The sequence below is a fragment of the Lates calcarifer genome, linkage group LG15, assembly GCF_001640805.2.
Source record: "Lates calcarifer isolate ASB-BC8 linkage group LG15, TLL_Latcal_v3, whole genome shotgun sequence".
Taxonomy (NCBI): Eukaryota; Metazoa; Chordata; class Actinopteri; family Centropomidae; genus Lates; species Lates calcarifer.
The window spans coordinates 14,882,219-14,909,433 of NC_066847.1; the positions used below are offsets into that span (position 1 = coordinate 14,882,219).

At 41.2% G+C, this 27,215-nt stretch overlaps 1 protein-coding gene across 4 annotated transcripts in view; it reads left to right on the top strand.

Annotated features, from left to right (window-relative positions):
• The window catches only part of LOC108876259 (intermembrane lipid transfer protein VPS13B), a 308,041-nt gene that overhangs the window by 256,835 nt on the left and 23,991 nt on the right, over positions 1-27,215 (top strand). For all 4 annotated transcript variants that reach the window (XM_051076101.1, XM_051076099.1, XM_018665629.2 and 1 more), the window contains exons 46-50: positions 4,059-4,220; positions 19,631-19,786; positions 22,490-22,756; positions 25,028-25,111; positions 25,593-25,768. In XM_051076101.1, coding sequence (XP_050932058.1) covers positions 4,059-4,220; positions 19,631-19,786; positions 22,490-22,756; positions 25,028-25,111; positions 25,593-25,768 — 845 coding nt within the window. The remainder of the gene's footprint in view (positions 1-4,058; positions 4,221-19,630; positions 19,787-22,489; positions 22,757-25,027; positions 25,112-25,592; positions 25,769-27,215) is intronic.

The following is a 27,215-nucleotide window of genomic DNA, read 5'->3' on the forward strand; positions in this document are numbered from 1 at the left end:
TCATAATTGCATCATTTAGCGCAAGCTAGTGAATGTTCCCTATTTCTGCTGGTTAATTTAGCCATAAATAAGACTTAAGAGCGTTTGTGGTGTTTTAACGAAACAGCATATTGCAACTTTACCGAAGTGTTTGGGACATGCTATGCACACCAGGTACTCTTGGCATGGTGGGCTTTACCCAACATGCCAAGAGTGATTTGTTAGGTTATTAATTGCTTGTATGCTCTTAGCCAAGGCTTTTCTGATACTCACTGGTTATAAGTTTGGCTTTTTGAAGTCCATCTTTGCCCCGTGTCTTAAGATCCAAACTAGACAATACAATGCTCACAAATACAAATGCACACAGAATACCATTCGTAACTTGTACACTACACAGTCATTTCTACAACAGACATACTCACACTCAAACACAAACCCCAGGTGGATTTACGTGTTCAGTAGTATGGGATTGATTCATAAAATGATTAAGCCTGCTGTATAGTCTTGATTGGTCTAAACAGCAGCAGCCTTGTAACTTGTTCAGAACCTTTTATCTAGCTCCAGCCTTCACCACTTTGCTGAACACAAGGGAAAAATACACCATAATTATAAGGCAAATGTGCTGCATGTGGGTATGGTAGCTCTGGAATAAGGGGTAGAGAGAGGTCAAGTACAAAAGGCTGATTCTTGAGGAAATACTCAGCTTAAATATTTGAGCCATTTCAGTGGAAGTTGCGAACATTTCGATCATGGAATATTGTTTCCCTTTTTGGGGTTTTCACTGAAAAAAAGCTTGTGTGTGGTGAACCTTGTATGGATGCGATTAAGCACAAGCTGTCTAGTGGTGTAGTGCACTATAGGGATGGTTGTGAAGGCCGGCACCATTAAACTAAAATGTATCTTTGATCTGATCGTGGCTTACATTCCAGACACACTCGTGCACACATTGTCCATGCATAGAAAAACTTGATCCTAATTGAAAGCGTAATCAGAAATGTTAACAGACTCTGTCCTTCTGCAACAGAAGGATGTATCCTAACATGTGTAATTGTTTCAGTGATTTTCATGTTTCCTGGTGTCATGGCTGGCAGGCAGGCCTGTTGTGATGTGGCCTGTAGGGTCAGCATTGAACTGTGGAGAAGAATCCTCAACTACCACAGAATTGAAACCTCAAAACCCAGGCATGGCCATACCCCATTACCACAACCAGAGCAGCTGGAGCACTTTCAGATGAATACCAATAAATAGTAATAAAAGACACTTCTTGGTATATGGTTGTAATTTATACTCATATAGCCATAATCTGTTATAATACACAGTTGTAGTCATGGTAATGTGGACTGCTCTTGTATTCATGATAACACTAACAAGACCTTTCTCTCAGTCCTAAGTTCTCGTACCTACTGGTTTCTCTGCTATACTGACATGACAATGTATGTTCTAGAATTACTATAATACTCAGCATGCCACCAAGCCAGCAGGCTTACCTCGCTCACTTCATGTCAACTGCAGTTCTGATGCAGAAGATGGTACAAGATTATGATCAAATTAAGCTTCACTTATGCTAATATTTGTGAAGCTCAAAGAGGATTTTGCCATTTTTGTGAAGTGGGAAAAAAGAACGCTGCCAGAAAAATTATCCAATTTAATTGTTTACATGATGCAGTTTTTCTTTTGATTTGTTTATGAAGAGGTTTAAACTACCTCTCTGCAACCAACTGAAATTTCTAATCTTTTTATTGTGTGTATTCTGATTGACGTGTTTATATGGAGCATTTTTATTCTGTTAATATTAGGCACAACATAAACGTACCCAGTGTTACACATTTTATGGATGGTTTCTTGGTTCTGAAGATGAAGGAAAAATGAACATAGAAGAGCATTTTTGTTCTACTTTTGCGCCTTCTCCTTGCACTCAATAGCCCCATATGGCCCCAACCTCAGCCCCCTACCACTTTAACCTCAGACCCCATGCCTCCTTTTTCAGCTCTCAGTCCCCAGCCTCACTTTCGATCTTTGTTCCCCCCCAGCTCCTAACCCCAGGGAAGTGGCTTTGGTGGAAAACCACACAAAAGCCCAGTAGTATTTACGTACTCTGCTTTCTCACAGAGCGTTCACAGGCTGTTACATGTGCAGTTGCGACAACAGAAATTTTCCTCATGTTATGTTTTTTTCCCCCTGTTCCCCCCATGTTCAAATGATTCTCTGCTTCCCTTTGTAACTGGAAAGAAAGTGATAGAGAGATCATGTTCCTGGTTGTAACAGATGTGTTTGCAAAGGGTCATCTGTAGAGGGATATAAAGGTGATTGTAGATCTGATTAGTATTTCATTGTGTCCATTTTACAGGTTTCACCATGGCCTCTGTAGTGTCTTGTTTCCTATGTATTTCTTTTGAGTGGGTGTCATTATTTACAATCTGTTTTCCAGACATTTTACTGTACTTTACCATGTATATGTGTGCCACTCTGTCATGCAGACCTGGGCTAGACTCCTGTGAAAACTAAAGCAAAAGTATCTGGGTGGATTAGGGAAATGGTTGCTTTGATTCCTAGTAGGACTGCGTCTAACAATGAAGCTGTCATCTTCTGCTCTTTAACAAGGGAGACGTGTTGACTTATAAATATCTTTGTCTTAATATTTGTCTACTTAAAGTCTCCGTATAGACAGTGATCATGATTACTGCAGGAAGCTTTTCTGATCTGTGTATCATGTTGCCTCATGAACTGGAGCAGAAAGACGATACCATCAAAGAGTGGGCTTAGCAATGGCATCTTAAGATGGCAGCAGGAAGTTTGTAAATCGCAGTGTTGGATTCGGAAGGGAGCACAGATAGTGTTCCACTATAAAAGTGTAAATGGATTTCAACCCACTGTCGCAGCTGTCCCATCTATATTTTGCTCTCTACCTCTCTCTCTCACACACATCTATCATCAAGTGTTCTTTTAATGGTGTAAACTATCCCATCCGTTTTCAATAGCATCAACAACCCCAGGACCCTGAACGTGCTTGGCAGTCAAACTCTGAGCTTTTATTGCCAGCCTCTTTTAACAATCAACCATCAACCCCCCTACCATTTAAAAGTATACAGCAGGCTGAGGTCCTTCTTTGTTGGGATAGTTGAGTAGTTACTGAGAAGCTGTCTGAACCTCAGTCATGTGTGTCGGGGCTCAGGGAGGAGTGTGCAGGAGAGATCCCATCAGGACCCAAGAGCCTTTGGAAGGAGCTCAAATATAAAACTTGAACATACACTTGCACCCACGCACTCTCTATTCAACTCACATTCACACTATATGCTGTTTTGAAATCATGTATTTGAATTCTTGTATGCAGGAGACTTGACACACACCCTTTCCCTGTTAAACCACTGTTTTCAATAGTAGGCCTGTGAGCTCTTCTCTCTTGCATGCAAGGTGACGTATGAGTGGACAGCATCCCTGCACAGCTTGCATGACTTGAGTTTTCTGCAAGGTTTTCTCATTGACCCATTACTGTAGGTGGGCCAGACTCTACCATATTGTTTTCTCCTAACAAGCCACAATATATTGATGACTCTTACTAACAGGAATGCAGTCTTAGTGGCCCACTTTGCATATACTAAGTTGCCATTTGAAATGAGCTGAAACCTCTGAGCCTTTCTTTCTTAGCAACTAACATATAGTAGCTGCTCAAAGAAAAATGTGAAAAGGCTGAGAGTTTGCTAAAGAGAGAGGCCTCCTGGAGGTTTTATGTGGGACCAGGCAGTTGATTTGGCCCCGAAGCCCAGTCTAAGCTGCTCCAGCCTGGATAACTGTCAGATGGTGATATGATTCACTCCCCCGTTAAAGTTGTGCTACTCCCACAGATGATATCACTCAACTAATTCTTCTACTGGCTGACAGCTGCACTACCAAGATCTGCATTTTTAGGATTAAGAATATATACATTCTTGATACCTCTGCATATGTGCTTATACGCACATACTGTACATTTTACACCCACCATAAACATACACACCTGGAAGTATTTGCTTGCTCTTTTATTCACAAGCTCTCTTTCTCATGTCACCCTTCTTTTTCTCCTTCTCTTCATCCACTCTCAGAACGGGAACCTAGAGGCCGAGGAGCTGGTCTACAGCCACTATGTGATCTGTAACGACACCCATGAAATGCTGCGTTTTGGCCAAGTTGACACAGACGAGAACGTGTTGCTGGCCAGCCTCCACAGCCACCAGTACAGCTGGAGATCCCACAAGTCCCCTCAGGTAGTGCACTCACACACACATACAATACATTGCCCAGGGCCTGGGAAATATCTGATGTTTCTCAGTCCTGTGGTTGTGGTTGGAGTTTTGAGTTGATCCCCACACATGTGCATGCTCAAACACACACACAACTTTAGTAGAGTCATATATAGTATATACAGAACGACACAAATGCACCCTTAATATATGTACATGGAACACACACAGAGACATGCACACACATCTACATGTAGAATAGTGTGTTAACATGAAACATATGGTACTTACACCGTACATAGACTTGCACTCACGCATGCACATACACATTCTGCACCATAAGTGTTTACCTGGATTCACACACAATGCACGGGCGCACACACTGACACCAATGTTTAATGGATAGCTTACAGATACAAATTCATTCTCATTGACTTTAGCACACAAATTCTGTTCACAGGCTCACAAAGGTATGTACACACACCAGACACACCGTCATCAGTGTGCAGCCACCATAGTAGTGTTTCTGTTAGCGCTCTCAGACAGTGCCCTGACAGCATTGTTAAAGAAGATTGATTATATTTAACCCTTTGTGGTTTTGAGGTTGAGTGGAGGGTGGGCTGGCGATCTGTGGCATATGTGTGTGTTTGGTGCACACATGTTTCAGGACCCCCATGTGTTCCACGGAGAGTGAGATAGTCAAGCTTGAGAAAAGACATGGCCATAATTGCTCGCAGTAAGTCAGTAAGTCAAGTTGTATTAATCATCGACCATGGTTAATCTGTGCTCTTACCTCATTCTTGCTTACACACACACACACACACACACACACACACACACACACACTTGGAGAGTGGTAATCTGGCATTTCGGCACAGTGAATACCACATCTCATTTTAGCAGTGAGTCAAAATGACCTCTGTATTTTCAAGGATGTTTTGGAAGAAAGATTGTCTGAATGGGCCAAATATCATCATAGATGAAGAATGCGATTCCAAGTTGGTTCTGTCATATGTTATTCCATTATGTGTTTGTGGTGTATGAAATATGTGTTCTCAAGATGACCATGATTTGTGAAACTAGATAAATAAGAAATAGTGCAACTTTGCCAAAAACACTCAGCTAACTTACTGAGCTTGATGATAAAATGCCTGCCAATGTGTCCGCCTCAGCAAATTGTAGCACACACTCCTAATTACATTTTGGGGTTATAAAAATAGTGACACTGATAAGAGGAAGGGTTGTATTTCTTAAATGGTTACTTGGTCCTGCAAGTGTGTTTTTGTAGCTCTTGCAAATCAGTTTCCAGGCGGAGTCGTAAGTGGTTGTGTTGTTTTGCTTAAGTCCCATGATGGCTTGGGGTGTCTAAAACAACTCTGATCATCACGAGCCATCATTTCCCAAGCCTCCCCACTCTCCACAGCAACTTTTCCTCTTTCTATCTGTGAACCTGCTCTCCACTTCAACTGCAAGACCTTCCTCTTGACCCCTGACCTCTTGGCTATTTGTCAGTTATAGTATATTGCCAACCTCATGTTCTGTCCTGCAATTAATACTTGACTCTTTCAGGCTGCTCATTTGTACTGTTATTGTACATTTATACATGTACATTTTTTTATACCAAACACCTCCTGCCACCCTATCCTCTCATCACCTCCCTCATCCATCTCCAAACCTTCTCCTGTAATCTCCTTATGTTTCCTCCACCATTACTGACCCCACTCATCATTGAGATAGAATCTCAATTAACATAATTTTAGTTTTGTCTTTAGCTGAACTTTAACTACCTATGTTAAACAACAGTTCACAGTGTGGGTTTTGTGATGACATCTGTGTCTAGTCAGCTGTCTGTTATGTCCTCACACTGGTGCAGCCAGCAGACCTGACCTTTCAGCCATTTTCAAGTTGCCTGAGCTCCATTCACAACAATAGCCAAGTCTTGTTCCCATCCACTTTTCACATATCCTCGCCTCCTCCTCATTCCCCCATGTTGTAACCCCTCCAAATACATCAGTAAACACCTTACAGCTTTGGATCCACACTGCAATTAACTCAGTTATACTGGGGACATGCTAATGCTATGAATAGTATTCTGTGTCTTTTCTTGCCCAGGCACTGTAGGGACCCAGTGACATGGGCCAAAACCCATTTCAAGCCACACACCCTAAGCCATAGTTTAGAAAACACAGCTGTACAACATTCCCTTGTCATCGACTCAGTCCAGGTCTCTCTTTATTCCTGATGCCTCACCTCCATCAGCTCGATGAGATCAGTAGACCTGGACAGTCTCTGGCCTCCACACTGTTTTGGGGTCTCATTCAGATATTTGTGCCTTTCTCTTAACACTCTCCAACAACAGCACACAACTTCCCAGTGCTGTCCTTGTCTCTTTCTCAATCCCCTCCTACCATAGTCCTGTGTCCTGGTGTTCACGACCATGCTGCGTGAGCTCATTATCCCTTGTCTGGCTTGTCCTGGCACTTGCCTCCACCTGCCTATGCTGTTCTGCCTTGGACTGGCTACAAGGTGACTTTATGCTTTTAATCTCTGTTACAGCCTAGAAAGTGTTGCCTTTGCATTTGGGATTGTAAACTTGGATTACCCCTGAAACCTTGCTCCACATCTGGCCTAATCTATTCTTTGGCCATCCCAGTCCCTTCTCTTTATGTAGCTTTTACCTTCCTCACATTATCCATATGCACATTGCACATTACTTTGTCCACTTCTTGACTGTAGCATAGGTCCCTCTTTTTTTCCCCTTTCTTACCCTCCTAGCCCTCTTAACCACCAAACTACCATTGGTACCATCACTGTCTGGGATTCATCTACCTCAACATCACAACCTTGCCAACCCATTCCCTACTTTATCAATCAATCAATTACCGACACACACACACACACACACACACACACACACACACACACACAAATACTGAAGTGCACATTCCCTACCCATGCTGTTCATGGCCAATCTCTGCTTGTTTGAGAGGCCTGGGGCCTGTCGAGAAGGCAGGCCATCAGCCTGTCCTCATGGCTCTGGTATGATGCATGTGTCCCAGCTGGCCTGTCCCTGAGATGCACACACACACACAAACACAATCCAGGACTACTAATTTGCTGTTGTAAAGTAATCTGTCCCCCTTATTCTCTCTGCAACTGAGAACTCACTGGACATGAGATCATGTTGAAAAGAGGAACATGCAGGGATAGGGAGAGAAATAGAATAAAGGAGAGATGGGGGGAAAATGCACAGGGAAATTCACACAGAGTTGTCGACGAGGATACTGTATGTGCACTGCCATGTTCTTAACACTCACAGTTTGGCTCAGAGGGCTCTTGTCTGCCAGTATCTTTCTGCTCCCTCCACCTTCCCTATCTCTCTCACCTCATGATGCACAAGCAAACAATTAAGGAAGTATAGGTGAGTAGATTTGCCAGTTGTGCTTTATTGTTGTACATGAAATCCTGTAATCCTACCTAATTCTCCCATTGCCCATCCATATACAGATGGACATAGGCAGAAAGTCAGTATAGGTCAGTATAGACAGAAAGACCTTCCCGCATGAACAGGCCTGCTGTTGTTTCAGCTTGAACTAAAACAGGGAGGCATATTTAAAATCCTGCAATCTCCTGTGTGTACTTTTGTGTGTCTGTGTGTGAAAGAGGAGTGCTTAATGTGTGTGATCCTGAGCAGTCTGACCAGTGTACACTTCCCACAGTGTTGACATACCTCTGAATATCTGTCACTTCTCTCAGAAGAACTCTCAAGCAGAGTGTTTTTGCAGGGAAATGTGAACCTCGACTCAGGTCTCACTCCCTCTCACTGCTCCTCTGTTTCTGCCTGTCTCCATTCCACTCCCTCTACCCTCCTGCTTCTGCTGTCAATTATAACCATAAGATGCATTAAAAGGGTTGATTGAGGCAGTCACGTCCTTAGAGCCCGCTGTCATCTTACCCTTGATCAAATTCATGCCCAGAAGTGCACACTCAGACCCACATATACACACTGTGATAAAAATGTTTCCTAAGGCCTGGAGTCTGTCAGGCCTCTCAGTGTAGTTTCTCTCTTTCGAGCGCAGCATGCCTTCACACCCCAGCGTTTACTAGCCAAGGTGAAGAAGTTTATAAACACATCTAATCTATTATAGAGAGAGCAATAGAAAGAGAGAGGGATGCAAATAAATAGACTGATAAATTCATTTGAAGATGGCAGGATGATCATGCTTATTACTACACACTCTCTCTGTAAATAAGTACATTTTATATCTATCTCACACACACACTCACTGTCCTCACCCCACTCTTTTTCAGGGCGCTGGTGTGTGGTGTGGTATGGATGGTTGAAATATCTGGCTGCACTGTACAGGATGCAGCCTGGCTGATGGAAATCCCTGTGGTTGGTGTGGTTAGCAGGGAGAGGGGTGTAAAAAGCCCACTGGATTTGGGAAGGACTTTTTAAGTGCCTACAAGGAATATTCACAATTTGAATAAATTGTAATTTACTCAAGCAGCAGGCTTCTACAGTAGAGTTCTCTCTCTCTCTCTCTCTCTCTCTCTCTCTCTCTCTCTCTCTCTCTTCCTGCATGGGTGTCTCTGCGTGTTGATATGGGTGTGTGTGGTATTGGTCCATACTCATCTGTGTATCAGTGTTGTGTTGGCGTTCATGTGTGTAGTTCCCAGGGGTAATGTGCTGGAGATAGCAGCCCAGGACTATTAGTTTGCGGTTAGATTGGGCGAGTTGTTGGAAGCATGCATGACAGGGAGGTATTTGGGGTGTATGTGTATGCGTGTGTGTGTGTATGTGTATGTGTGTGTGTGAGAGAGAGAGAGAGAGAAGGGAGTGAGTTAGTGAGTGAGTTTTACGTCAGTGTGCTCCATGTGTTTGATAGTATGTGTGTATTTGGGTCCCTGTGTGTATATTAAGTGTGAGGAGTTTTGCATATTGTTTTTGTGTCCTGTTGCGTACTTGCCATACGTGCTTTGCTGTGTAATTCTAATACGGGAACTTTTCGACCTAAGGGAGGGTTCAACTTTTACAGCTTATTATTTAAAATAAGTACAATAAGTAAAACACAAAGTTTTTCCTTAAAATGTGTAATATCTTTTTTCAAGTATGATTTCATATTTCCTCATCCTGACCCATTGTTTAAGAAACACTGCCCTCAAGTGAAGTGGTTTAGTTGTGCTGTTCTTCCAAGATTGTGGCTTTAACTGCAGAAGAGTAGGCTGGTGGATATTCCAGTCAGGTTAACCCACACATTGACTGATCAGAGGGGGAACAAGACGTCAGAGAAAGGGACTGGCGTCCAGTTTGGTCTCTGGACCAAACAACTCTTTCCTGTTGTTTATCCCTTTAGCTGGATTGGGTCCACAAGGAGGAGATGTACTTATAGGCGTTATCTTATGTTTAAAAAAAGGAAAAGAGGAAAAAACAAGGGGGGTTGTGAACACTATCATCAGATAAAGGTTAAACATTGGCTTTAATCTTTATATTTTGATAATGGTTTGTGTTTATGAGTAAGTTCACATCAATGTTGAGAACTACCAATACATAAAAATGCACCCCCCTGAGTCATTATTAATAGCTCATCAGTGTGTAACAGTACAGTCATTCATCCTGTGCTGTCACACGCTATCTGGTCCAGGCATTCCTTCTGAAACAACCCCCTGGTGGAATAATCTAATACCCAAAATATTACCATAGTAACTATGCCAAAAGTCGAAAAATGTTGAATATGTTGGCTGAATTATTAAATTTGAAGATGCATCATGTTCTGGTTATTCTAACATTTTGTATCTATGGCAATGAGATACAAACTGTGTGTGAGTCAATGTGTCAGAAGCTAAGTCAGTCCTCTGAGAGAGAGAATCATGATCATCATGTATTCCTGGGCAGGATAACTTCAGACAAATAGTCATCGTTAGACCTTATTCAGCTATGGATAGTTCACATTCCTGGTCCAGGTTACATGGTAAATGTCCATGGTAAATAAAGATGCCCTCTTAATCAGCACAGCTCAACTGATACAACAATAAGAATAAAGTTAAGGAATAAATGAGGAGAAGGAAAGGCTTAAAAGGAACCCTATATCAAACCAAATGTTAGATCAGCAGCTGTGGCTGATGGTTTAGGAAGACCATCATCCAGGAATCACCCTCTCTGTCTTTGAATTAATCATTTTTATGTTATTGTGTTATGTATACAACTAGGTCCCACCCAAATGGATAAACAGCATTTTTGTGCTGCATTTGTTTGCTTCTAAATAAGCCAAATGTAACATATGATTCAGGGACAAACTTTTGTTTAATGTGCATTTACAGTGGCTTCAGAGCATATTCAGACCCCTTCACATTTTGCAGACTTTATTGTGTTGCAGATTTAATTGTAAATTGATATTTTTTTCAGTGGCAGTCTACATTCAATAACTCATACTAACAAACTGAAAACATGTTTTTAGAAATTTTACAAAATTGTTAAAAATCAAAAACCAATCAATTCAATTTCTCACTTACAAAGGTATTCACTGTGACACTATAAATTGTAATCACGAGCATTCTGTTTGTTTTTATTATCTTTTAGATGTGTTCAGAAGCTGATTGAAGTCCACATGTGGCAAATTGAATTGATTAGACATAGTTAACTATGTATACCTATGTATATAAGGTTCCACGGGTACCCACAAGAGCACAGTGGCCTCAATAATTGTGAAATAGAAAATGTTACCATAGGTTGACTGTTCCAAGAGCTGGCCATCCAGCCAAACTGAGTAACTGGATAAGAAGGCATTGGTCAGGGAGGTGACCTCTGCAGAGATGAGAGAACCTGCCAGAGGAAGGACCATCCCATTGCAATTCCCTTTTAGTTAGTATTTGTTCTCAGTAAATGTCACCAGAGGGATGAAGCATTTTCTTCTAGCAGTGCTTGTTGGGAGCAGGCTTGATTAGTGATTAATAGGATACGTCTCAAGAAATTCTCAACCTCATGTTTATCATGCCTTATATTGCAAAAACATTTAAAATGTTTCAACAAAACAATGTTGCCAGTAATCTTTGAGATCAGTGACTCTAAAATATTCTGGGAACCCATTCTCATCTTTCTGCAACCCACCATTTGGTCCTCATCCAACCTTTTTAAAACAATGTACTACATTCCCCAGCTCTCCACCACAGCCCTCTACCACAAACAGATTTTTGTGAAAAATACAGGGAGAATAGTCAGTCTCCACCTTCACCACCCGCTTTTTATTTTTATTTCTCAGTTAATTCTTGCTCATCCCTCCAAACTCAAAGCACTGTTTAGAGGAAATTGTGTTTTTTCCACTGGTACTGACATGGCATGAGATTTTATTTTGATTTTAATGGTGTATATCTGATGAGCCATTGGTGTCATGACTGTGTGTATATATTTGAGTAATTCCACTCCTTGTGTAGTTTCTCCCAGAGGAAGCGCTTCCTCTGAAATGAGAAGATTAATTTAATTATCATGTTGACGAGAGCAGAGCTGCTAGAATCTCATATTTGTTTTTCTTTGTAAATCTTTTTAAACATGCCAATGTGTTAGCAGTTTGAAAAATATGTTTTCATCCTCTTCATCAAATCTTTGGCCTTGAAACTACAACAAAGGGTCTTAAACCATGGTTTGCAATCCAGTTGGGGCAGCAGAACTGTTTCTGGTTGGTCTCCACATGACAAAAGTGTTATATTTTAATGACCCTGGGCCACATTTTGACAGCAGATTTATTAAATTGAGATCCCAGTCTTAAGAAGTTAACCAACCCATGTTGTACTATGATGTCAGTTACAGAGTGATGTCTCTCACTGTGGCTGATGTCTTATGTTTTGACATACCGGGTGTCTTTCTTTCAAAATTTTTGTGTATAGCTAAAAGTAAAACTGATACGACAGCTAAAATTGTTTATATAGATAGATAATATTGTTTGCTATCATTTTGGTGACTATAACAGTCCACACATGTAATACATACTTGTCTTTTTTAAAGTTTGTAAGTGAAGGTTAAAATGTCCCATTAAATGTCCCACAAGTTCCACTTTATTGGATAGAAACGAAGAATGGTTACTTCTTCAAGTGAACATGTGACAAAAGTACAAATAGTGTTCAAACAACAACAATGGGAACATGCTGTTACAAATTCAGATTAATGTAGTCCTTTAATACATTCAATATTGATATTTAACTCCTGGCAGTTGAGTATTTCTCTAATGCACAGAGACAAACAGGTGCCAGGCAGGAGAACCAACCTTAGGTGAGGAGTGTTTAAGGTTTTGCGGAAGCAAAAAACATTGTGAAAGTTATAAACTCTTGAGTCAAGGAAAAACACTTCTCTCAGAAAAACTGACAAGATTATTTGACTGGTTCAGCACAGCAAGTACTATATAGTCACTACACAAATCAACATCCAGGTAGAGAGTTTCTTTTGGACATCATTCCCTACCCATGACTGTGTCCTGACCACAATTGGGTCTTTTCCACTATGGGCAACAAACAACCCAAAACTTGCAGCTTCCCATGACTGTAACTTTTACGAACCGGTAAGGCTTTGGTTCTGTCTTGTGTCTTCGTGGTATTTTCCAAACCAGTACATTTTGGATATATGTTACTGAAAAGGGGATACTGGGTTAAATGTTGTAATTTTGATGAGCTGTTTGGTAGAGGAGTACATTTGTGGGACAGACAGCAGTTGAATAAGTGCAGATGCAGTAATGTTAATTTTCTTTCAAGATCAGCCCCATATTGTCAAACTAGCTCAATTTGATTTCCTCTGGAATCAGAAGATACAGAGGTGCAAGTGAAGAATCAGCAAGCGTTGTGGTCCCATTGGTGTTGCCCTGGGTTCAGGACCACGGACAGCACCTTAGTGCTATATGACCAATTCCACAGGAATAGCACTGGGTTGGGTGGCGATTTTGGTGCAGTGGCCACAGTAGGAACTACAGGTCACGTGACTTCCTGGGGCCCAAAAGGCCCATTGCTATATACTGCATGTCCATCATGAGAGCATTTCAGAAGAAACAGCTATAAAAACTAACAAGACAGTTCTCTTAGAATTACACACACTAAATCTCCAATTTAAATAATCAAATAAATATTTGACATAGGGTTATGTTTGACAACCACCAAGAGCTGTATTAAGACGTCCCATCCATGTGCACCAGCATGAACTAGGCAGAATTAGAGACAGGCTATTTTTTTTAGTTTATGAGCGTGTAAACAAATTGTTGGGATATGTTTTTCTATTTTTCCTGGGCCTTACTTTCAATAATCAAACTACCATGCTGTTATGGGTAACTGTTTGTTTTCTCTTAGATGGTAGAGCTTGTGGTTTTACTGTAGTGAAGCAAGCCTCTCTGTAGTGAAGAGTCACAATGCACTGTGCATTGCATTGTCAAACGAGTGGAGACATGTTCATGTTGTCTGAGTGAGACTTCAGTCATCCTAGAGTCCCCAGTATTTAAAAGACACTCTAGTTGTGGTCATGCTACAAGTGACTGAGGTCTGTCTTTGCCTAGTCAGCTTATGATCACAACATACCACTTTTTTCACTTGCATGTACAACATATGTGTTTGTGTTTATTTGACCTAATGTCTTATATATAGTACATTAACCCTCCAGTACATTAATTGGGTGTTTTCCCAGGGTAAGATGGGATAAATGACAATGTCATATGACCCTGAACAGGAATAAGCATGTAGAAAGGATGGATGTTTGGATGGAAATTAGTTTGAACATGTTGTGGGTAAAACTATGCATGCTTTTGTGTGTCACCATACTCTATGTGTGTACCATGTTACAATAATCTTCCCCTTGTTTTGCTACAGAAGCCCAGGGCAAGCCTTTGTTTTTTTGTGTCCTTAAACTAAGATAAGGCCTCTGTCCTTCCAAGGGTCCTCGACTACTGACTTCTTCATCCCCCCAGCATGTGGTTTTCAAACCTCCCTCCTCTCAGACAGTATTCCTTTTGTCAGCCCCCTTCATTTGGTGCAAACACTTGCCGCGTCTGCGTCTCCTGGAACCCTTGAGGCTCTGGATGTCTAAGATGCCTTGGTAGAAACCAGAGGGAGAACTATGGAACAATGTTAGTCAAGCATAAACCTCTTAACGTCTCCTCTGTCAACCACGGACCCACACAATGCCTCCTCTCTGTACCTTTTTCCAGCTCTCAAACCGCTTCTTAGACTTGCAAATCTGGGCTTTGATGTTTCACTGCCTTGCTTCTTTTGTCAGAGAGAGGGAGCCAAGGAGGAGAGAAGCATTGCAGACAGCTGTTAAAACCACCATAATTCCCTCATGTTACATGGGTTAGCCCTCACTGCCCTGGCAAGGGTACTGTTGTGTCTCTCTGTTCTCTCTTTAACTAATTTACGCTCTCCTTTTTTTTTCTCTTACTGCAGTTCAACTTTGCCTGTTTCTTTCTTTCCATTCGCATACCCATCCTTTCTTCACAACAAAGTAATCCATATTATTTTGTTTTGTGTCTGAGTATAAACCTGTTTCTCATTTATTGGCTGACTAGCTAGCTCCCTGGTCTCAAAGAAATTTCACCAGACAAGACAGGCCTCTGTTCTACATCCCTCTTTTCTCATCTACACCCAGATACCATTAAATAAGTTGGGCAGTACAGAGACTTGTCAGACTATTTTTAAATATTTAGTATATGAAATTGAGTTCACATCATTTTCAAATTATAAATGTTTCAAGCTTCAGAAAACCTATTTTGATATAAAGTTTGCTTTCGGCAAAATTTAGTGGTAATCAGCCCTCTATGGTTGCCGCAGCCTCTTTGGGCCTGTTATGGAAACTAGTGTGCAAAGCTACTGGTGTTGTTTATACCTCTACTCCATGTCCCCATGTCTCAAATCCCCTATTATAGTCTGAGTGAGATGGAATGAAGGAATGGTAGTAATGGGTAGACGACCAACGACCACTGCGGCTTTGTCAGCCCGTCTGTGCATCATCCAGGAATGCTGATTACATCTCCACTGTGGACAGACACTTAATTTGTGTTATGTGTGCCCAAGCACATTCCTGTGAGAGGACAGAAAGCGGTTACAGTGGCAGGAATGACTTGTTCTGTCTACAGGGGGACAGGGAGTTGGAGGGCATTTGGTGTTTGTGTGTGTGTGTGTGTGTGTGTGTGTGTGGGTGGGTATGAGAGACAGAGAGAATGAGAGAGTGAGTGTGTGCGTGTGTTTGTGTGTATATGCATGTGAGAAAGAGAGTGTCTCTGTTCTGTTCATCTATGCTTGTGTCTACATATCAAAGCAAAAGCTTGAGCGTTTGCTACTTGAATGACGCAATGACTCTGTTTACCAGGAAGTTTATAGTCATTGCTTTGATTATGACCGAGTGATATCTTAACGCCACTTACAGGAAACTTTGTTGCTAATTATTTTCTCCCGGGACAGGATTAAGCAATGGACCATGTAGTAGACATGACATCGTAGCCATGATGGAATTTGGTTGGTTGATTGACTCACTGAATGTAACTTACAGTTCAGGTGGGTGGAGATGGTATTTCTCAGAAGTTAACACCATTTCTGAATGTGTCAGTCCCATGTTTGGGTTCTGCTTTTCATTTCCATAGCAACTGGCAAATCTGGTGGGGTTTCAGAAAGTTCATGATCCTGATCTTATGATAAGACCATACATGGTCCCAACATGATCTGTGTAGATTTAAATCTCATCATTCTGACTCTCTGACATTCGGTTTAATAAACAGGTGTTCCTTGTTATGTCTAAATTAGTCACAATATGGTCTTTGATTTAAAAACATGTGTCAAAACGTCACTATGTCCTCAACATTCAGCAATACCTGAAGGCTCTATAATTATTTAAGCAACTTAGATTGTGGCAGAGCCAGTAAACACAGTGGTAATATACAAACCATATCAAACTACAGCTTTCATCATCTCCATGGCTGACCACTACAAGGAAAGTGATGTGTGATGACGTGGCTGTGCAGTCTGACTGTGGCCCTCAGACCAAAGAGGCATGGAGTTGATTCAGTTCGAGCAGGAATGGACAATCCCATCTCAAATCAATCAGATGATTCATATCCATGGAACTGAGATGAATCATCTGTAGCTTAGTTATATTAGTGTATTTGGACAAACATGTCACTGTAAACCTTTGTGATGATACAAGGCGGGGATGTACTGTCAAACCAAAAGCCATATCAGTAACTTGTAGCCAGTTCATTTCTAAAGGACTGGGATGAACAATTGTAGTTTAATTATATTAATGAATGGAAAATATGTTTGACTAAAGCATTTTATTGATATATCAATATCATTGGTCAAGTTACATATAAAGAATTTGGATGAATGGCAGTATTTTGTTAATGTCAGGGCCTGTGGCCAGAGAAGTCATTGGAAAAGCAACAGTATGACATGATCCTGGCAAAATCCTGTTCACTATCAGCAAAACAGATAGCAGACGCTGTACAGTACAATTCAGGCACAGAATGAAAATGATGTGAACAGTTACATCCAATTATTCACTTTGATAATCCTTAAGCAGATCACTCGTACCAAAATTGTGCTGGAAGCAAAGCGTCCACTATCAGCCAGCCATAATCATGACCTTTTCCTGGGGATTTAAGGGAGAGATTTCAGTTTCACATTTCTTTCACAGTCAATACCCATCTGGGGAAATAATCATAATATGATGGATGGGGTCTTAGTTGGTTTTGGACAAAACATCATCAGCTCAGTGCCAGTTGTCGAGGGTGAGTGTAGGAGTTCTTAAAACGATTTATTTGGAAATGAGATAAAAACTGAATTAGCAGCTGTAATCTGAAGGCTGCTTTTGCTCAAAATGTTTTTTTTTTGTTTTTTTTTTTTGTTTTTTTTTTTGTTGAGATATTAGTAGAGTAAGAGAAAACTATCACTATATTTCTTTATTTATTTACTATATTTTCCACTTATTTCAGGCCAGTTTTGTTTGTCATCCCTAGCAATGTCAAAATAACTGTTACCATACTTTAGGGTTTAGAAATGAGGGCAATGTCCAGTCATTTGTTATTTATTTTCATGATGCAGTTTCTCCTCTCTTATCTTGACCTGCAGTGTACATATTATTACAGTTCTGTATGAAATTCTACATTATACTGCATTCTACCTAATTCCTCCTGAGGCATGATTCATCGAGTAATTACAGCAAAATGTAATCTGTGAGTTTCATTTTCCGACAAAGACATTTCTGTTGGTGATGTTCTACATTCAGCTGAAAGATTTTAGGTCAAGCTTAATCCATGTGCGTAAAACTGCCACATGTGGCTGACTGGGTTTTCTCAGTGTCACAGTTGGATAAATCACAAAGAGGCAATGCAGCTTCTTATTTTTCATTCTTGTTGTCCTACGTGTCCAGTTCATCTGTGTCACTGCTGTTTTTTTTTTTTTTCTTCCGCTGCTTGAGTCAGAACAGTGATGAATTAAAACAAGAGCAGCAGTTGCTGTTTGAAGTTTGAGGAGAGACGTTATTATGACTTCCAACTTAAAGGTCAACTTTAGCCACAGGCATGATAAAGTAGATGGAGAGAGAGGGAAGGATAGAGGGGTTAAAGGAGAGAGAAGTGTTGAAATAACAGATTGGTCTTTGCAGATGGTGCTGAGGCACAGCGGAGCTCTCCGGTGGGTTCACACCACCACATGATTTTCAACGTAATGAACACCACTCAAAATCTAAAAGACTGAGTAAGACAGTAAGAACTCAGAGCAGGTTGTAAAGTTGACTGCAAATTAAAAGCTTTCCATCTCATCCAGTGCCAGGTCACATAAAGAGAGAATCCCGTAGTACGGTTGTTTAGATTTTTTTTTTCTTCCAAATCACCCTGATCTTACCTGGTCTTGATTATAATGTTGGTACTAGTTTAGGGAGTCATGTAGCAGATCTCCACCTTCAGGCTTAACCTTAACTTTTGCAACCTGACTGTTTACACATCTCTGCCACTTTCCCCCTGAGTTCACTGAGCAGGAGATCTGAGAAATTATGTAACTTTCACTCAGCTGACCTCAGGCTTTGATTAAGAATGTTATTGTAAAGAAAGCTGCCTTCAAACAGCGAGGAAAGACTGCGGTGGAGAGAAACACAGAAGATCTGGACACGGGTCCCCCATGCTCTTTGACCTCAGGAGTAATTTATTTTTCTTTAAACAGATTGGCTAAATGTATGGTGCAGTGAAGCGACAAGTCAAAGTGTAACTCTTCAAAAATGCTTTTCGTATTTCAGTCTGGCCGCTACTCCTCTGGGAGAGCATTGAACCCGTCCCTCCCCTGACCCACTAGTCTCCCATGTCTTTCTAGACTCTCTCACTTACGTACACTGTGTCTCTGTCTTTCTCGCGTGCTCTCCCCTCCCTTTCTTACTGTTGCAAGTTTGAAGTTGTGTTGGCAGCGGGGCTGATATAGAGAGTTCAGCCAGGTGGAAGGTCAGTCACACTGCCTCAGGAGGGGAGAAGGCTTTAGATCCACCCACATATTGATGATTCTGCTCCTGTATTGTAACCACGCTCTCATGACAACACTCACATTGTTTGACAAATTAGATTCCTTTTCATGTAGCATTCAGCATCCTGTAGTGAGAAGTGGAAAGATAATCTCTAAATGACCTCACTGTAGCACAGAAGTGCTACATGCATTTGTGTGTGTGTGTGTGTGTGCGTGTGTGTGTGTGTGTGTGTGTGTGTGTGTGTGTGTAGGCTGCAGAAAAATCCACTTCAGAACACTTTATTTAAGTCATTGTATTGTATTGCATGCTGTATATTGTGTAATAAAGAAAGCAACTTAAACATCAGTCTACAGACTGTCTGCAGATACAGATGTAGTTATCTTAGAAATTATGCGTCAATATATATTTCCAGTCTTCCTGCCATGTTGTGGGCACCAATACAAGGAATTATGTGGAAAATGGTCGGAAAATTGTCACCACTGTAAAGTTGTTTGAATGTCAAAAGACAGAACAGAGTCTGTTTACTGCTGTCCTCCTGAATCTGTGTGTGTTAAGACCCAGCCACACACATGGATGTGCTCCACATTGAAGTGATGGATATGAAGCTGAAAAGGTTGAGAGCCAAACTATCTGCCTCTTATTTAGATGTGTGGAGAACAGAGCCTTTCACATCCAACCGCACAAGTATACACACACACATGCAGCCATAATGAGCTTCCACATCAGCTGTTTTCCACCAGTCAGTTTATTGTGTGCAACCTTCTATTTCTACTTCCAGCAGCAGCAGGCCTGTTCAGCACCAGTAAACAGGAACTTTGTTGTTCTTCTCCCCCCTTCCAAAATCTTCTAAACAAAGAATCTTGTTGTTTACTTGCCTTTTGCTTGGGGATAAATAAAGGGCAAAGAAACTAACCTCTGAGGTGTCCTCTGTCTCTGTTTTTGTGTCCCGCTGTGTGTTATCCTGCAGCTGCTGCACATCTGCATCGAGGGATGGGGGAACTGGCGCTGGTCAGAGGCCTTCAGTGTGGACAATGTAGGGACTCTGCTGAGGACCATTCAGTACAAAGGACGCACTGCCTCGCTTATCATCAAGGTGGTGCAGCTCAGTGGTGTCCAGAAACAGGTACTGTCAGTCTTTGTTTTTTTTTTTTTTTTTTTTTTAAGTCAGATTTTCATTGGAAACACAAAAATTATTATATAGGTTTTGAGAAAATATTAAACCTGTCAGAAACCATCAGCCATTAGATAAACATTTTTTATTTTTATTCAAAAATATAATACATAAATATGAGTTTTTACATTTGCTGTTCTAAGAACATGTTTGGTTTGACCAAAAAATCATGTTATCAAATTGTACATTTTTCATTTCTTACAACTGCATCAAGGCTAATTGTATATCATATCATCTATAGAGTATCTAAGACATAAGAGTCACAGTGCTGGCAACACAAATACGCCACAACAATTAACAAGATTTTCAACATAATCAAAAATATAGGGATGCTGCAGATCATCTTGCTGCCAACCTGTAAAAAATCTTGTATAAGTGGTTCATTACCACAGAGAAAGCAGAAACAGGTTTGCTGCATTATGCCTGCTGACTGCTGCTATGGAAGCCTGGTCTATTTCCCAGCACTCATTTTCGAGTAAGCACTTTTTAATATCTAGTTTTTTTTCCATTTCTGTGTTATGATTTAGTAGTTGCTTGGCTAACAACAGATTGTATTGTGTTTTGTCAGTTTTTGTAATCTGTTTTATAGCAGTAAAACATAAGCTTATGAGCTTGAAGCCATCCAAAAACACAATGTGCCCCATCAATTCACAAGGAAGATCACAAGAAATCATAAACCAGCCTAAACTAAATCATATACCAGCCGCGTTCGCCTTTTTATGCCAAGAATAGTAGTGAATCGCGTTTGGATTTTTCCACAAATAGAAGGCAGAGTTGCTGTATTCCTGAAAATGCAGAAATGCCATCAGATTATAGCGGTGACACTTTGTTATGTAAACAGTGTCAAGTGTCGTCCATGTCTCCCTCTCGTCCTCCAGACAAAACAGACTTAGCCACTCACATTCCTTCCTCTGTCTATCCCTGACTTTGCTTACATCTTGTTCCCACTGGAACCAGTGATAGGGTATGAGTGTTGGTCACATCCAATTCACAACAGAAAGCCTCATGGTGGGACAGCGGCTGACACTACAGAGGAAGTTGGCTCCTGTCTGCATGAGCATAACTCATCTTGTGTGTTTTGAACGAGGGGTTCTTTCTCAGTGTCATACACAGCTGTCCTCTCCATCGTTGTCTAGCTAGCTCATGGTCTTTTATTGTGACAGCCTTTTTGATATAAGATCTTTATCTTCAAGATCATTACCAGTGCCACAACCTGCTGAACACACACAGCTATGCACATGCATGCAAAGGCATAAACACACACTCACTCACACAGAGGGTGGTGGAAATGCTCAGTTCTTAGCAGAATTAGATGTGTCAATACCAGATGACAGCTCCCTGGTGCCTGTGACTTGACTGTGGGAGCCTATGCTTTGTGCATACACACACTGAGTCTCATGCAAGAGCCAGTCATGGGAACACATTAATTCCTAAGAAATACTTACAAGCAGTCTGAGAGAATATATGCCATTCACCAGTTTTCTTGTACTTTGAATTTTATCAAAGCAAATGAGCAAAATTCACAAGTGGCTCAGACCTGTCATACGCATCATGAACAAATAACCTTGTTGTTTTTTTATATGATGCCAGAATGTATTTAATTAAAAGATATCTATAACAAACTTCAAGCAAAACTAATATTCTGTTCACCACATCATCATGGTTTTCCAGTTTACTGGGATTTTTTATTGGCCTGTTTTAAATCTGTAGTTATTAGGAGAGTCCTCTGACCCCATCAACACTGTAGCATCACCTACTATAGGTTCTAGCAGTTACAGGTTGGTGAATGTGACTCGGAGCACTCCCACAAATATGAAAATGTTATTGCATGAGGCCCATTGACTGTATATCTGTGGCAGTTGAGGTAGAATGAAAGGAACTTTGTTGTTCTTCTCCCCCCTTCCAAGTTGTGTGCATACTGTATATGAAGTGATAAACAGTGACCTTAGAAAACAGGCAGTGAAGGTGAAGAAGCAGTCAGGCTACACAGCAGCTCTTTATAGCAGCAGTGCAGCTATGGAGGCATCGTGCCCTGACACTCATTTTGACAAACATGGACAGTTGAACTTGAAGTTGTTCTTAATCAGAAAGATTTCAGAAAGTGATTTCTAGCATCTGTGACCTATTGGAAAATTTGATGGAGGATGATTTTCCCTATTTAAAAAAAAACAGTACAACCCCTGTTCCTAACTGTAAACATGTAGCAATTCTCACACACACTATACTATGCTAGATAGCTAGCTTTTTGTGTGAATATACCTAAACTGAAAAGAAAGGTTTTTGGTTGTGCAGTTTAAGTCACTACATGTTGAACATCCCTTACAGGCTGTACCTGTAAGTGAGTGTTGGTCACATCCAATTCACAACAGAAAGCCTCATGGTGGGACAGCGGCTGACACTACAGAGGAAGTTGGCTCCTGTCTGCATGAGCATAACTCATCTTGTGTGTTTTGAACCTGTATTTCCTTGTGAAAAGTGACTCTCAAACAAAAAAAAGAACCTGCACAGACCTCTAGGTAGAGTTGAGAAACGGTCAAATAAGTTCACAGGCAACAGGACTCCCCCATCCAAAGCTTGGTATCTATTGCCGTCTTCACAGGATGAAATATTTAATTTCTAATTGTAGCAATTGTCCTCTTTTGTCTTTTAATCCAGGTAATAATCTGTGGGCGACAGGTAATGTGCAGCTACCTAACTCAGGACATTGAGCTGCGAGTGGTGCAGCACTATGTGGGACCTGACGGTCAGACAGTGGTTAAGGAACACTGTGACTGCCTGGAGGCTGGGGCCAAGCTGCCTTCCTACGTGCTGGAGGACACTGAGATGACAGAGCTGTGTGTGAGGGCACGAGGAGACGAAGACTGGTCCCAAGATGTTCAGCTGGAGAGGAGGAACAAAGGGAGTAGCAGCTCTGTTGTACAGGTATGTTAACATAAAAAGACATTTTTCTGAAGACATGCTACATAAGCCTTAGGCTAACACAACACAAATTGGCACTGGAACTGATTTCCATGACCAGACTGAGCTGGTGCTTGTTAAGGGCCACTTCATCAAAGACCTGTCTACATGCTTTTTACTGTTGGTTTGTTATTGGCTACATTTGTTATTTTAAATGTCATTTTCAATACGACATGTTTGATTTTTACAGCTCTTGACAAGCCTCACTGTCCCTCTTACAGTGTGAAACTCAAATCTGTAAAGCAATGGGAAATTCTACATTTTCATGTCTGCCTTTAAATTGCACATGAGATTCAAGCTTATGGAGTTAAGGTGGTTTGTGATCTCCAAATCTATATCAAAATCAGATGTTTTAACCATATACTTATTCGCCTGACACGTGTATTGGCAGACAGAAAAGCACATGCATGCAGGAGCTCCAGAATGATGGAGTTGATTGTCCAAATGGAGGCCGAATGTGCTTCCCAGACAAACACAGGTAGACGCACACATTGCACACACCAGCGCTTTCAACCAGTTCTCCCTCCACACGCATGTTTGGAACTGGTGACTAGACCACCAACTGTGACCGGATCCTCTTCTCCTGGGTGGCCACAGTGGCAGAGCTCGCATGCTGCTACTCACTGTTAGAGAACAGATTGAGATCTTCCCCTCAGATAGGCTTACAAAGGCCCTCCAACCCCATAACCCAACCTTGTTGAGAGGGAGAAAATACAGTTTATGCTCTCTCATAACAACACTAACCATAACCAAACACTAGCTGATATGTGGGCACAGGGAGAGGCTTTGAAGGCATTTTCACACTGCTGGATTAGCGCCAGACAATCACTCCTTCTCTCCTTTCTCTCGTCCCTGCTGTTTTTGCTCTTGTTCTTTATTTTTCTTATTCTCTGTCTTTGTGTGTCCCTCACTCTTTGTTTTCTTCCTTTATAAGCCCCATGCTGTTAACAGCTAGCCATTGTACAGCTCCAGCTTCTGTGTGGGTCTGAACATCTCTGACTCCAATCCAACCTCCGCTGTTATCGCTTCTCCTTAGATCAGCCATTCATTACACATATGGACGGTTGGCTCCAAATGAGAGAGCTGCTTGGACTAGTAGCTGAGTCCTTAGATCTCTCTATCTCTGTCTGCTTCCTATTTCACTCTCTTGTTTCCTCCCTTTCTTTTACTCTCTCGCCCACACACTGGCTCACTCATCTATCTTGTAGTTGTTAACTCACCCTCTTTATTTATCTCATCCTCTGGCATCCAGCTTGTCCACCTGTTCCACCTTCTAACTCCCTCCTCTGTTGATGTCTGTTACCTTTCTCATTTGTCTTCTGATTCTCTGTATCAGTAATCCATCTGAAGTAACTCCTCTTCCTCATATCTCACCTTCCTCCTCCTTATCTCTTATTTTCACAGTTTTTTTTCCCCATATCCTTTCCTTTTGAGAAAGCACAGGATGTCATCATGACCTTATCCCAGCCGTGAGTGTTTTTGGTGGATAAGGGTTATTGAGTATCTGTTTGCCCAAGTTTTACTCCCTCATCCCAACAAGGCTGTTTTGCAAGGGCCTGTATATTAAAACTGAATGTTCGCTCTGTCTCTTTTTTTCCCCACTCTGTTGTCCCCACCAGTAAATGAAGTCCCCAGTCTGTCATAAACTAGACCACTTGTAATGTGCCTTGGCATCCCAAGGCTTTAATGAGGAACGAGGAGTAAATGGGACAAACACCAGTGACACATTAAGAGTGCTCAGCCTTCGGTGGGCATTCTCAGTCTTTAAATCTTGCAAAGATTTAACTGCCTGTAATGGCCCATTATCTAGCACTAACATTTGTCAGCCGCCCCAGCCATTATATTGTGTTACAGGCTTTAAGGGAGACTTAACTTTTAACTACTGCTAGAAGCCAAGAAACAAAATTTTATACGACAAAACATGATAATGTGCCGCTGATGGATGCAATAAACTTCCTGTCCATAAGCAAGAGGCAGCAAAGGCGTTTAAGTCATCAGATATCCATATTTTACATTCTAACCACAAACAAACACAAACAAGTTGCCCTTGAGTGTCCTTGATCAGTCTTTTTCCTTAACCCTTTTCAATAATGGTAAGATGTGAGATGAACTGAAAAGACTGCATCCCCCTAAGTGCAGTGTGACTTCTGTATAAATATCTTTTGTTAAAACCTAAATTGGACAGTTGAATTGATAATTATTGAGATCAGTAACAGCCAGCTTGTCTCTCCTCAGGTGCCTTGTTCCAGTGGTTCTTTACTCTATGTGTGGTGTACTCTCATCACCATTGAACCTGACTCTCACATGCAACAGAGAGTAGTGAGTATCCTGTGTGCACACACACCTACATGCACTGTGTTTATTAACATCTGCACTGACTATGACTATATCTGTTAATGATTTTGCAAAGGTTTATCCACTTTTGCAAGGTAATGAGAGCAATACATCATTAATTAATACACAATAAGCATTACCTAGTCATATGCACACAAAGGAAATGTTATGACAATTTCTTGCCTATATTTTGACATTAAATGATCAGACCAGCCTGGTTTGGTTGTTTATTTTTACTTAATTGATCAGTGCTGTTGTTACACTATTTGCTGCTATGTTTCCAACTGCAGTGTATCTTATTAGGCTAGCTTGAATACACGGATTCATCCAAAATGAAAAAACATTCTCTATAAGGATTCATTGCAGCAAAATTACTGAGCCTCTAAGATCATCATGACATTCAGCTACCCCTCCTTACCAGTTTAGGTCTCACTGATGATTGTTCTGTATGAATGCCACATTTCAGGTGGTTTTTAGTCCACTGTTTGTTATGAGGAGCCACTTGCCAGATCCAGTAATCATCCACATAGAGAAGAGGAGTCTGGGACTGAGAGAGAGCCAACTGATACATGGACAGGGCCACCAGGAGCCCCTGTTAAACACTGAAGCTGACCTCACCCACCATCTCACTTTCCAGGCCAGGTAAAAAAAAAAAAAGAACTACAATCCATCATACATACATCAAGTACACAAACCTACATGACCCATAATAGTTTAACCTTTTTTTTACATCCCATAATATATTGACACAACTCAGAATGTCTCCTAATAACTGAGGCGGACCTTCATCTTCTCTTTCCATCCTGGCTTTTTGATGGTTGCCGATCAGCAGGACTCATTCACTGAATAATTTACATCTTTTAATCCAGTGTTATATTATGTCATCAGCAACCAGCTCATACTGCTGCAAATATCAAAATCTGACTCTGGCCTGCTGAAATGGATTTTTTATGCCTCCATTTAGAGAAGATGGAGAGACACTTACTTAAGATTCTCTCACACCACATTCTGGTTTCTATGAGCCAACATGAGACATGATCCAGGGGGATCCAGGCACATTTCAGGGGAACAGGAAGCCAGCTTGGCAGCAGCTGAGACACAGCTCCAATTCCAACATGTCAGGCTGGACCGTAATTACACCTCATTTAGATACGGGCCCTAACAGGGAGCAGGTTTTTGGCCCTGCGTTGGCTCTGTATTTTTGTGTGTGCATGTGGAGGGGGTTGTATGTGTGTTTTCACACATGTTTGTGTGGGTGGATGAGTAGTGTATGCGCACATGTGTCATCGTATCTGTGTGTGGTCTGTGTCTGTCATTGTCTTGGTTAGCTATGTGCCAACATAAGTGTGACAGTCGCCACTTCATCATGGGCAGAGTCTGTCACATACATCACTACTACGCCTGTTACTCTGTCCCAGTTTGTCAGTGTGTGTTCTCACTTTCTCATATTGTCCATATCCTCTTGTAGGAGACAGCTCTTTATACAATTTATCAAAGCAGTTCTCCACTAAGCCGAATCAATTGTCAAAATGTTTGTTTGCATCAAAGTTTGCCCATAAAAGAAATATGCCATGTGTCTTTAAGTCATATGTAGGCTATATAGTCTAATAACATCATAGCTATACCTCATGTGTCGTCTCTCGTACATTCTGTATAAATGACAGATGTTTTGGTCCAAAGTGTCTTTCAGTAACATGACTGTTTATGTTTTACTATGGATGGCCCCAGAGGAAATAACTACCACATGTACATACTACGTCGTTGTCGCTCCTACTGTATTTGTTATCTGTACATCTTTATGTTGTTTTATGCAAATCCATGGAAGAAAAATCACCCCTTTGGTAGCAACTAGTGGTGATCTGAATAAACAGAGTAATCGACTGTAATTGACTCCCCCTGAGATAATTTTTTGCTGTAACTGTTGCGTGTTTAGATATCTGGTCACAAAGTTTGTTTTGATTTCAGCTGCCATAACGGAACCACAGTGGCCATACAGTGATTGGGAATATATTTGGCCCCTTCATGTGCGTAAAAAACGAGCTCAGAAACAACTAAGTGTCTTGTCTTTCTGGATTGCAACCACAATGCT